Consider the following 12,673-nt stretch of genomic DNA (forward strand, 5'->3'; position numbering starts at 1 on the left):
CTTAAAATTTTAGTATTTCGTCATTCGGTATTTTTTTAAACTATTGACGCATATAGTCGGTGCGAGGACGCGCTGCCTATCAATACCAAAGAGCTTACTAAACTATGGAGAAGGCAACAAATTAATGACTACAGTTCATGCTAATATGTAGGAACACGGACCTTTATTCAAGATCGGGGAATAAAAATATCATTGTTATCAGAACGAAAGTTCGAGTTAGCGCTCCTCAGCGCCGTTCTGGCCCATGGACAAGCTAAGGCACATAGACAAATGTTGTTAAGGGCCTCGAAATGCTGAGAGACTTCGCATGCACGTTCAACTCGTTCAGAACGATTTCCAATTATGAGACAGTCTATATTATATGCAAATTATATGACATTGATAATATGACTCTGTCATATGATTAATGATATTATAATTAACGCGCTGTCATCGCATTAATGCGCACACAAAAATCATTATAATTTTCGGCCTTTAAATAAAGCTAAGCATGGTGAGATGTATTGGCTTTATACGTATTTTGATACTCACTCCTGTTCGTAGCATGAAATGGTGACGAACTGTTGCTCTTCATTCGATGATATTCATTGTGAAATTTGAACTTTTTGAAAAATTCAACTCCCCATTTTACATGAAAAGCTAAAATGGACAATTTTTACCCTTATCCTATTTTACGGGAACAACACTTTTCAATTTTTTAGTATTTATGTGTAAATTACATTCAAATTATGTCTCCATTTTTAAGGTATAGGAATACCTTCGAGCTTAAGAGGCTCCGATTGAAGTTTTTTTAAAACGCTTCATTGATACTAAATTTAGGTACAATTGTACCTATGCAATAATTGTACCTGATCCGACATGGGTTGAATTGAACTAAAAATTAACGTTGATGTATTTGCCTAAACTTCAATAATCCACAGCAGCGGAAATTGAAAAACGGACCATTGTAAACAAACTTGAACTGAGCATAATATGGATGTTTGTATCAAAATCTTTTGAGACAAATTATACCATTGTTTAATCATCTAATTTTAATATATAATATGTCTCGGATTGTGAAAATTTTTAAAGCCTTCCGTAATCATCCCAAAAAAACTATTTTATTCTCTGCTCTTGCTGCTTATGGCATTAATTATGCCAAATCAAAGTATGAGTAAGTACTAATGACCAGTAATGGTAATACTAATAGTAATACTAATGCCAATGGTACTATGTAATTTATGTATGAACTTTTCTTCTTGGATCAAATTGTACCAAATTTGGTCCATGCATTACCAAAATCACAATTTTTGTCTCTGAACAGCAACATTTTTATTGAGAATTGGTTGCCAGAATTTTCATAGTTATCAAAATTTGTTTGCAAAATCAAAAGTATAATTACCTAGCTACAATTGATGCCTTTACTTTTTCATAACAACTATCTATCATGACATCACTTATGGCTTATGCTACCAGCTACCTGTCTCTGTAAAAAAAAAAAATATATTTTGTTAAAAAACAGTAGAAAAGTAAGCCATAACTATTTAACATGAATAAAAGCTTTTATGTTATTATCTAGCTACCAAACCCTACAAATTTTAATTCTAATCAAGATTTGAATTTTCCTACTTATTACTGTAATATTTTGTCTTTTAACTGAAGTCCATTCTGGAAAATCAGAGAGAATGAAAAAAAAAAGAAAAATAATACATTTCTATTTTCTGACTACTGACCAGGACTGCAATTTATGAAAATTCACTTATAATAATTATTTTTATGTGCAATTTTCAGAAAATTCTAATTCATATACTGAATTCCAAAGTAACATATATTCAAAAAATTTTGAATCTGGTCATAACCATAACCTTTGGTCATAACCAAATTGTTAATGTATGTTAACCTTTTTAGAAAATAACTAATTAATTTAGCAGGAATTTTGCTGCTTCTTAAGAGTTGAGTGGCAGAAAAATTTTAGTCAAGGCTCAAAAGGTAGATCAATAGATGTACCGGTATTCTATGACTATTGACTGGCAGACTGGGTTTGACCATTACCTATTTATAAGGTTTTTATTGATGAGTGGCAAGTTAAGTGCAGTAGTAGTTGCCAAGTGGTGACTTATTTGTCATTGATTATAATTTTTTTAGACAAAATTCATAAAAAAAATAATTCTAGCAATAACTTTGTTACACCTTTAATGAAGAAATCTTTATTAAGATAATGAATCCACTTGTGTTTGACAGTTGACACCTACAATTAAGTCCACTTTATCACTTGAATAAATCTAGCAAAAACTTTTTTCACCTTTAATGCAGAAATCTCTGTGAAGAAAATGAATCTGTTTGTGTCTGATACTTCCATTTCAAGTCCACTTTATCACTTGAACTTTATCAGAAGGTTTATGATTAACACATGTTACATGTTATGGTGTTACCATTTAGCATAATGGCATCAATCACTGAGATTTTCTATGTCATAGTGGGATGATAGTGCTCAATTTCAGTGCGAGTCCCTAGACAGTGATTTTTTTGTCTTGAGTTTTTGATAGTATAACAATAAATATAAATGAGGAAACTCAAGAGAAACTTTCACTTTCAAAAACAATTACCTAATGTTGCACTCGACAATTTCTGGGGTGCCATTGGCAAATATTAATGCATTTCAATGAAATTTCAAATTAGAACCAGGTTTAAAATTGTATGCATAAAGATTGACTCATGGTTATCTTTCTCATGAGATTTCTAAGAATTTTGTCTCAAAATTAAAAAAAATTGCAGGCAAAATGTAGAATAAACTCTAATTTTATTATCAGAAATAATGCGAGGATCATCATGCTTTGGGAAGTACTGGTACTGTAGTCATAAAGAATTCCTCAAAAATGAATGTGGAGCATATTTTAGTGTCTTTTTTTTCACTGCTCCTAATCATAGGAATTTTTATGTTATTTTTTCAAATTAAAAGTTTTTTAATTTTTATGTTATGAATTAATTCATGATAAAGCAATGTATAGATATCAGTTTTTTGGTGATGATTGGAAAACAATAGAATTTGCAGTATATTCTGAAGTGACAAGCAATATTGGAAAATTCCTTTTTATTACTTGAATATAGTGGCCTATTTTTAATAATTTTGTAATCTAGTGGCTTGATTGTGTGTTTTAGTAAATTATATAGGAAACAATTTTTCTTGTGGTAAAATCTTGTGGCTCTAGAAATGACAGGAAAGCTCTAGTCACAGCTTGGAAAGTAGATATACCCCATGCTTGGGCGAGAGCAAGGTTAAAAAATCGGGGATTTGTGGACATACTGCATGGAGATGTACTTTAGTTTGGAATCATGCTGCATGAAATGATTTACTACCACTGTAATTAAGTACAGTATGCATTTAATAACTAAATGTAATTAGCATTGAAAGCCTTCTTTTGGAGCTTATAGCATTTGTAGCATCATTTTGACAATTTTTACTTTTCAGGGAAGAGCAGTTGCTAGCAGCCTACTGCAAAGAAGCATCTTGGTATGGAGATCAACCATTGCCTTATTCTGCCAATCATCGCCACATCACAGTTCTTCTAAATCCGGCAGCTGCAGGAGGGTTTGTTACCAGCTTCTTCATTATATTGCTAACTCTTTTACTGGTGTGGAAGAAAAACACATCTTATAGCATATTCATGTCATGATCAAATTTTGCTTTAAATTTATTCATTGTATATTTCTTGTAAAATAATTTTTTCTTCTATGCAGAAAATGTAAAGCTCAATTCGACAAGTATTGTGCACCTCTGCTGCACTTGGCTGGCCTGAAAGTTGCTATTGTGCGCACTGAACACCAAGGTCAAGCCAGGGATCTCATGGCCATCATGGAAAAGACAGATGGCGTTGTACTTGCTGGTGGTGATGGAACTTTGTCCGAAGTTAGTAACTTTGAAAGTGAAGTGAAAGCTAGCAGGCAGTAACATTATGATATTTAATAGCAAAGTTTATGATCATTCCCAATCATCAATTTCATTTTTGGCTTTACAGATTTTTTTGGCTGTGTTTCTGTGCTTAACTTAGTCATCCCTAAATACAGTCTCTAGTAATCGATTTGCATTATTTGTGCAGGCTTTAACTGGATTGCTGCGACGTACAGACGACGCTGCCTCCCGTCTCCCTCTTTCAATCCTTCCGCTCGGCGCGTGCAGTGTGGCTGGTAAGGCAGTGTGGGGCCTCTCTGAGCAGCCCCAGCCTCGTGACCTTCTGGAGGCAACAATGGCCGTCGTGAGGGAGGTCCTCTCACCTATGGACGTTATGGAAGTCCTGCCCCTTACTTCTGCAGACGAGGTACCAATTTCCTAATGGCTTACATGGTTATAACGAAGCTAAATTTAAAGGGTTTGTCAAGTGGTGATGAAATCGATGCAGTGCCATGAACAGACAGCAGCTGCCATTCGTATGAGAGGCATGTGCTTTTGTCCAGAAACGTCATTGGATCATAGCTCTGTTTTTATGGCGGCTCAATGTGTTGGTGGCATATGATATTCTTTAGGTATATTATTGCAATTTTCTACTTAATTTTCATCATAAATTCTGATTATTTATTTAGGCAAGAATTATTATCCAAGTATTCTTTATTGAATTATTGTGTCACTCAATTTTATTCAATATAATTTCAAATTCATATTAAACAAATTTACTATTTTTAATTGCCGTAGTATTTCGTTATAATAAAGGGTTTATAATACTGTATACATATGCTTGATGCTTTTTAAAAATAATTTTTTAGTCCTTTTTGATAATTGTGCATAAATTTACACATATTTTGTTGGCTTGACCTGCTAATTCTGTTGTTGGTTTCAGTTCATATCCCATCTGATTTAAGTGATTTTAATTTTACGATTTTCTCTTCTGCTCATTTTTAAATTTTTCATTGAACACTTCTCTTTAGCTTCACTTCTTGTTTGTTTGTTTGTCTGCTACAAATCTTATAATCAATATTTAACACAATTCTACCTGTCCAGTCCATCTGAAATTTTGCACATGCCTAAAGTTGGAGACAATGCTTGAATCAATTAGTAGAAAAAATAATATTATAGCTTATGGATAAATTGCATTTAGTGTTCATCCCTTCATTTTACATTTAAATACAACTGCCAATGAATGAGAATGTCAAAGGAAAATAATTAGCATTCAAATTACTGGATACTCTTACATCACGAATATTATCTTACAATTTAGATTTTAGACCAGAATCAATATGTTCCATAACTCTGTGTGGTTCATTCAACATCATCAGTAATGTTCTCTAATGAAATTATGATATGTGCAGAATCCTGCTAAACCCATCTTCGCATGCATGCTGGAGTGGGGCGCTTACAGAGACGCCTGGGAGCGACGAGACAAGTATTGGTACTGGGCAACGCTCAGGAGATATGTCACGTATCTCTTCTCTTCTTATAAAGGTGAAATCTCGGAGCTTGACGTACATAAATATTCCACGATTGTGAATTCCCCTTTCATTTAATCAAAATTATTGCAGATGTACTCTAATGTTTATGTTTATTTGTGTTTTCATTTGCGTTCATATCACATTGTCTTGGCAATAATCACCAGACTTGAACTGGGACTGCAGCTGCAGCGTCTTGTACACGCTGCCATGCGCCGGATGCTCTCGTTGCGCCGGGCCGGCCTCGTCACCGCAAGACGTGAAGGAGAAAAATATTGGCCGCAGCAAGCGCTGGTATCACTACCTTCTGCCTAGTATGGGCAACGTTAACTTGGGACACGAGAAACCTGACACATCGCTACCACACACGCGACCCACTGGTAAGACTCTTGGAGCTTTAGGTTGACAAGCGGGTGAAAATATTCGCAATTTTATTCTGGGAGTTCTGATGGTGGATTTTTTCCTTATTTAATTTGGTTTTCAGTTCAAATACCAGAGATTTGTCTGTAAATTACTTTAATATCGAATGTACAAGTTTTATGTTGTTTGACTAATCCGTATGTAATGTCCGAAATCAAGTGTTCGTTTTTGAAGCACGCATATAGGATGATGTAGCGGTATACATTGATATTCGAATATTTTTCAATACGAGACAAAAACGGCGTTAGTTGTAATGAGGACCTCGATATAGAGGCTTGAAATAAGTTGAACGATATCGTTATTAAAATTTAGCATAATATAATCGTAAATGGCCATGCAGAAGACAGAAGTGGCGTGATCAACCCCGAGTGTGGCGAGGTGCACGAGGAGACCGTGGGGCGCGTGTGCGATGTGCGCGTCGCCACGCGGAACTCGCCCGCCGCCAGCCACCTCCTGCCTCATCAGCTGCTCTTCCGCACCGGTGTGCTGTCTGCGTCTATTACTTAGTATATACACGTGCGATCGATGGCCAGAGAATTCGTTGATTTATATTATCAGTGAGTGGAACTTTTCTTCAGATGACGGTAGATTAATTGGCAAGTTTCAGGAAGCAATTTTTATTTATTAACGACGTTTCGAATGAAGTTTTTTTATTTTATTTATTAACGACGTTTCGAACATGAAGAAGTCTAAAACCTTCTTTGAAGCAAAATTTATAGACTACACCGGCCTCTCGGATAACTCCCGCGTTTTTGCAGGGGCCTTTGCTGCTCTTGGTTTGGAATTTGACATTGTTGTCAAGAGTGTCACAAAGCCTGTTGAATTCATCGACGATTTTGAGATGAACTCGCTTGTTAATAATGCTTTGAGACCTGGTATGGTAGTGAACATACTAAGTATATGTAGAGACAAGAACCCTGTGCGTAACTTGAATGTAGGTGAAATCGATAACTGGATATAAAAACATTCAATTATATATGGTCTAGAATCGAGTTCTTATCTCTGATGTAGCTAAAATAATGCCTAAATATAGTCAAGCATCATGCGGTTATGATGCTTTAAAAATATATGAATAGTTAATCAAACATCGACTTCATTGTTGACCGAGTATCGCCACCCCGTAGGAGCTACCGACACCTCCACGACTGAGTTCATCAGCGAAGGCTGGCGTCGTACAAGCAGCGGTGCGGCCACCCACGCGCGGGAGCAGCTCGTCGGCTCCATCACCATCCGTCCTACAGGGGAGCTCAAAAACAACCAGGTTAGTTTCCAATCACGCTATTACTTTTAATGTAAAAGAATTCAAGTGAATATCCATCATAGTATGCATCAAGCTACATATTTATCAAGAACCACAAATGTATCATGTTTATAATTATCTGTGTATTGTCCCTAGTACACTCATTGCTCGTTTAATATCTGCTTATTCCAAATGCACTATAATGCTGAAGAAATTTATTAGTTTATAATGTTGAAACATTTAAAATTCGTTGCAGTGCCCGCATCCTTACAATCTTGTATCAGTTTATTAATGTTTATGTGCGTGTATGAAACCTGGTATCGTGAATATATAGGGACTGTTCGAGCGCGTATCCAGGATATCTATGGATCGGAAGATTACTTGGATTGCCTGGAAGAATACTTTGGGTAATCTCGAGTAATATCCAGATTGAAGATAACGTGGACTGAGCTTGAACTCAGTCTTATTTTTGTGAGGAACATTGAGGCATTGCAAAGCATGGATGAAAGAATTGTATAAAAAAAAATTAAATTGGATAAGAAAGGGTAGATACGTACACGAATTTAATAAAAGGGTCGCAAAACAGATATTTTCATTTTATGAAATTGGGATTAAACGAGACCAATATGTTGTATAAAATTTGTGTCCAAACGGTTTTCTCTTTACCTAGAGTAGATAATAAATGTAAATAAATCAAATAAATATCAATACATTCAAATTCAATAAATTCAAAGGTATAAATAATATTTTCTTGCTAGTTTGAAATGTTTATTGTTTCATTCCGTGGTGCTTTTGGTCTATAATTTAGAATATATCCCACCTCTCTAGGCAGATGTAGTTGAAATAAAAATTTATTTACAATGCTGGTGCTTTTAGCTTCATTTTATTGAAGCTGTGTGTGAAGAACTGCCTTCTTTTGTCAGGGCGACGAGCGCGAGTTCTACGTCGACGGCGAGAGCTACGAAGTGCGGCCGGTCACCGTGCGCGTGAGACCGCGCGCCGTGTCCATTTTTGCGCCTCCACGACCTGCGTAGTTACGGGACGTTATTTTGCTGCTATTGGTATTGAAGAACTCAATTATATATCTTCAAATTGTTCGGTGAAAGCAGATAAAACAGGTTTAAGCTGAGATTTTTAATGGTTGGAGCTGCGTGGAGTTAAACATGATGGTTAAGTTTTAGCTTAACTTGAACTTCTGTGAATCATCATTAGAATTTTGAGGTACCTTTTTGATAAAATATCGCCTATAGGATCAAATCGAATAATTCAATGAATTGCCACCGCTATTTTTTTTGGCTCATGTATTTCTTGTTAATTTGTCCTTTCTTTAAACTTCATTTAATGTCAATAATTATTAATTTCAACTACTACTGTGACATTCATCTTTTTTTTTATCCTGCTTGAATTATTTTGTTATTTCGTTCATTCTGTTAAGAAATTTGTATACCACATTCATTCTCTATATGTACATTTATTTTATTATTTAAACCTCTCTTAAATTTCGTGCCATTAGCAAGACTTTTCGAAAAGAATCTGGATTTAGAAATAGATTTGTCCATTACAGTTGTTTTTCTCACTATAATTTCCTCTAATGACTTTTTTTACTCTAAAATTTTTATTGTTCGCAATATTGAAGATCGGCCTGCAAAAGGCAAGGGTTCGCCCTTGCCTGGGGCAAGTGGTCGCTCCCCCGGGCTCGCAAGACCGTTTGTAGGCAGCAAGGATCTTTGTAAATAATTCACTAACTTTCGTTTCATCTAAGAGAAACAAATTTGATCAGTGCCATATGCTTTAGTTATTATTTAATTGTACCCTCATCCGCACGAGTCGTTCACTACAGCCGCTACAACCTCGTATTGAATTTGTCGAGATCTCCCATGAGTCAGATGTCGCTGTTAATACCAACACAGATATAAAACTTCGGCAACATTCTTGTAATTATAATATTCTCCTCTTAAATAATTGAGTGCATATTGAGTAGACCTTACAATATTTCAGTTTTTGAACAAATTCACTGCACTGTTTTTTTGCTGGGCTGTTTATCTTCTCTCTTGTGCCGTTGCTTTATCCTTTGGTATTACTTCTCCACCAAGTTCAGTTAAACTAATGAAATGCATATTTATAGAATTACTATGATACACTAATTCTATTGTTATTCTATCAAATGTGTTTTGCCTACTAGTATTGTAGTTATTTTATTTCTAACTTAATTTATAACTATAGTTATAGTTATTTACCTGTAGATGTGGTTAAATTTTGTTGTGTGGGACAGTCTGCACATAAATGACCGATGGCTTGAAGTGATTTTCCTCGGCTGCGCTGATAGCAATAATTATTAACAAGAAGTTAATAACATATGAGAATAGAAGAAGAAGAATATCAAGATAATATAATAATAATAACATAATAATAATAACATATGAGAACAACAATATCGCGTGTCTCTTAAGCTTGCAGTGCCAGCGATGGCTAAACCCGTCAAATTAACGTGCGCTCAAGCAAAAGGTGAGTAGTAATAGCATTAATTAGATCTTTATTAATGTAATTTCTGGTAGTGTTATAATGCTGAAATATGTTACATGGAATGGTGGACCTTTTATAGAATATATTTGAACCTGTAACGGGGCATTGTCGGATATCATATCCTTTTATAAATACATAATGCATAACTCTGGTAAACTATGATAAATTTTCAAAAATAGACACGATACTCGTTCTGAGTCAAGTTTAGATTGCATTGTTCTGGTCAAATTCAAACTAATGGGAATATATTTCTTATCTCTATGCTTTATAACTGGAAAACAGGAATAAACTAGGTGGCCCTGGCCACTACGGCACTACCAAAAGAATCATAATTTCAACAGCAAATTTATTTAAGAAAACCATGTTCTGGCGCGTTAATGTCTTCGAGACAGTAATGTTATTCGAAAATTATTTTTAAACTTATTTTTCAAATTATCTTTAGTAGCTTTACATTCTAATATATTGTAGCACAACTGAGTTGTGGTGATTTTTATGCTTTAAAGTTATAAAGTTTGGGTAGTTGCATTAGCTTCAGGGCAGTCTGTGTTGGTGACGACGAGCGGCTGAGTGTTCTTTGCAAGCGTTTATGAGGAAGAAGGTTAACATTTAAATAACTATTATGAAAGCAATTCGCCTATCATAACATATATTCTCAGTATTATTTATTTATAAGAAATGTTATTATTTGAATGTAATGTTTATGGCGGTGTTTTCATTTGTCTGTTGCTCCTCCGAATAACTCGTTGCTCTACATGTGGGCAGAATGCCTGACCACCGTACTGGACTGGGTGCGGGACGATGCTGCCAGGGACGCCGGTGTCGCGGAGCTCGTGCCCCCAGGTCAGGGTGGGGCGGTAGCAGTTCGATGCGCTCTGTAAGGCCGTGTGCAATAAGGAAACATGTTTGCTAAATATGCAGTCTTGATTTATCATGTTGTCGCTCGCACGAGGGCTTGAACAAAGTTTCATTTATATGTTGCACCAGTGTTGTTTGTTGGCGCTCACAGTAGCATGTTAGTCTGCGCGGAGTGTGTTAATTCTTATTCTCATTTGCAACAAATGTGTTGATGGTCTTACTTTCTTGCAAGTCTGTCAGTGTGTGGCGTCAAAGTAACTAGTCTTAGTTGCAGCAGTAGTGTTGATAGTCGTACGTTGTGGTGAGTTTTGCAGGCAATGTGGAGCGTTTAGATAGTTATTCGGTGTAACGCCAAGAGCGTGTATTGTACGTTTGGGTGCATTTATATAACTATTCTATGTAGCGGTCAGAATATTTCATGTCGAACGTTGTGGCGCGGCAGGCAGCGTGTAGTGTTTACACACCTTTTTTCTATGGCGCCAATAGTATGTATTGTCGTACTTGTGGCGCGTCAGGCTGCATGGAATGTTATACACACCTGTTTTCTATGGCGCCAATAGTATGTATTTGTCGTACGTTGTTGCGCGTCAGGGACGGTCAGGCAGCGTGGAGTGTTTACATACCTATTTTCTATGGCGCCAATAGTATTTATTGTCGTACGTTATTGTGCGTCAGGCAGCGTGGAGTGTTTACATTCCTATTTTCTATGGCGCCAATAGTATGTATTGTCGTACGTTGTTGCGCGTCAGGCAGCGTGGAATGTTATACACATCTGTTTTCTATGGCGCCAATAGTATGTTTTGTCGTACTTGTGGCGCGTCAGGCAGCGTGGAGTGTTTACATTCCTATTTTCTATGGCGCCAATAGTATGTATTGTCGTACGTTGTTGCGCGTCAGGCAGCATGGAATGTTATACACACCTGTTTTCTATGGCGCCAATAGTATGTATTGTCGTACTTGTGGCGCGTCAGGCAGCGTGGAGGAGGCCCGGGAGGCTGCCGGCAACGACATGGTCGCGCTCATGACGCGCGTCTATCCCATCATCGCTACGCTCACCTCAGCGGCCATCGTTCCTCTAGGCTACCCAAAAGATGGCTCCGGTGAGTCATAATTACATTCGGTATCTGATATGCGATGAAATAATTACTTTTGGTATGTGCTTTCCATCATGCGCCATGGCTCATTTGATTTGGCATTTATCTTGAATTCGAGTAAATATGATTGAGAATTTGGATGCTTCATGTAAATTGTATGTAAATACGTGTGTGTGTTGTACATTTGAGTATATAATAGTAGTAATAAAATATTAACTTCAGAGTGTGTTGCAGGAGTGCTGCAGTTCGAGCGCGCCGTGCAGTCGCTGCTGCCGCAGGACGCGGAGCTCGCGAGGCTGCACTCAGAACTGCGGTCCTACTACCTCCCCGCCGTGGTCTTCCCCCCGCCCCACTCCACCTCCCCCAACCCCTAGACCTGACCCCTCCCTGCCGTGGTCTTCCCCCCGCCCCACTCCACCTCCCCCAACCCCTAGACCTGACACCTCCCCCAACCCCTAGACCTGACCCCTCCCTGCCGTGGTCTTCCCCCCGCCCCACTCCACCTCCCCCAACCCCTAGACCTGACACCTCCCCCAACCCCTAGACCTGACCCCTCCCTGCCGTGGTCTTCCCCCCGCCCCACTCCACCTCCCCCAACCCCTAGACCTGACCCCTCCCTGCCGTGGTCTTCCCCCCGCCCCACTCCACCTCCCCCAACCCCTAGACCTGACCCCTCCCCGCCGTGGTCTTCCCCCCGCCCCACTCCACCTCCCCCAACCCCTAGACCTGACACCTCCCCCAACCCCTAGACCTGACACCCCCCCGTGGTCTTCCCCCCGCACCACTCCACCTCCCCCAACCCCTAGACCTGACACCTCCTCCAACCTCATTTTTGAACAAATGAAGTAGCAATATAATTTTAATGGAATTAATTTGATGGCATTTAAATAACTGAGCTGATCTTAATATTCCTAAGTTTACATTTTTAAGTGTAGTGACCATATTTAATAGCTTCTTCAACTGCGATTTCCTCCTGCAATATGCAAAATGTTAGAAAATACGAAAACAATTCAGTTAAGTGAGCGAGTTGTCAAAGCAAAATTGCCTACATAAAATCCATGAGCTCAGCAGGTCCAGTTAGGTAATGACGGGCCCATACGCAGAGCTGGGCAGCGCTACTTTGAAATGTAGCGGCGCTACCGCT

General features: G+C 37.9%; 2 protein-coding genes across 3 annotated transcripts; both read left to right on the forward strand.

The window, feature by feature from the left end:
* The first annotated feature begins 904 nt into the window (after window positions 1–904).
* LOC108667422 (acylglycerol kinase, mitochondrial) lies at window positions 905–8,625 on the forward strand. The gene is made up of 9 exons (XM_018154445.2): window positions 905–1,153; window positions 3,449–3,568; window positions 3,718–3,886; window positions 4,077–4,295; window positions 5,281–5,413; window positions 5,565–5,777; window positions 6,158–6,298; window positions 6,942–7,078; window positions 7,981–8,625. The coding sequence occupies exons 1-9, from the start codon at window positions 1,044–1,046 to the stop codon at window positions 8,089–8,091; spliced, it is 1,353 nt and encodes a 450-aa protein (XP_018009934.1). The 5' UTR covers window positions 905–1,043; the 3' UTR covers window positions 8,092–8,625.
* Window positions 8,626–8,968: 343 nt separating this feature from the next.
* LOC108667428 (protein C10) lies at window positions 8,969–12,673 on the forward strand. Of its 2 annotated transcripts, none has more exons than XM_018154451.2 (5): window positions 8,969–9,562; window positions 10,343–10,420; window positions 11,407–11,535; window positions 11,764–11,864; window positions 12,215–12,673. In XM_018154451.2, the coding sequence occupies exons 1-5, from the start codon at window positions 9,523–9,525 to the stop codon at window positions 12,251–12,253; spliced, it is 387 nt and encodes a 128-aa protein (XP_018009940.1). In that variant the 5' UTR covers window positions 8,969–9,522; the 3' UTR covers window positions 12,254–12,673. The 2 variants fall into 2 exon arrangements, with proteins under 2 accessions (XP_018009940.1, XP_047735617.1); XM_047879661.1 differs by lacking the exon at window positions 12,215–12,673 and adding an exon at window positions 11,925–11,977.

This window comes from Hyalella azteca, unplaced genomic scaffold, assembly GCF_000764305.2.
Source record: "Hyalella azteca isolate HAZT.00-mixed unplaced genomic scaffold, Hazt_2.0.2 contig3573, whole genome shotgun sequence".
NCBI lineage: Eukaryota > Metazoa > Arthropoda > Malacostraca > Amphipoda > Hyalellidae > Hyalella > Hyalella azteca.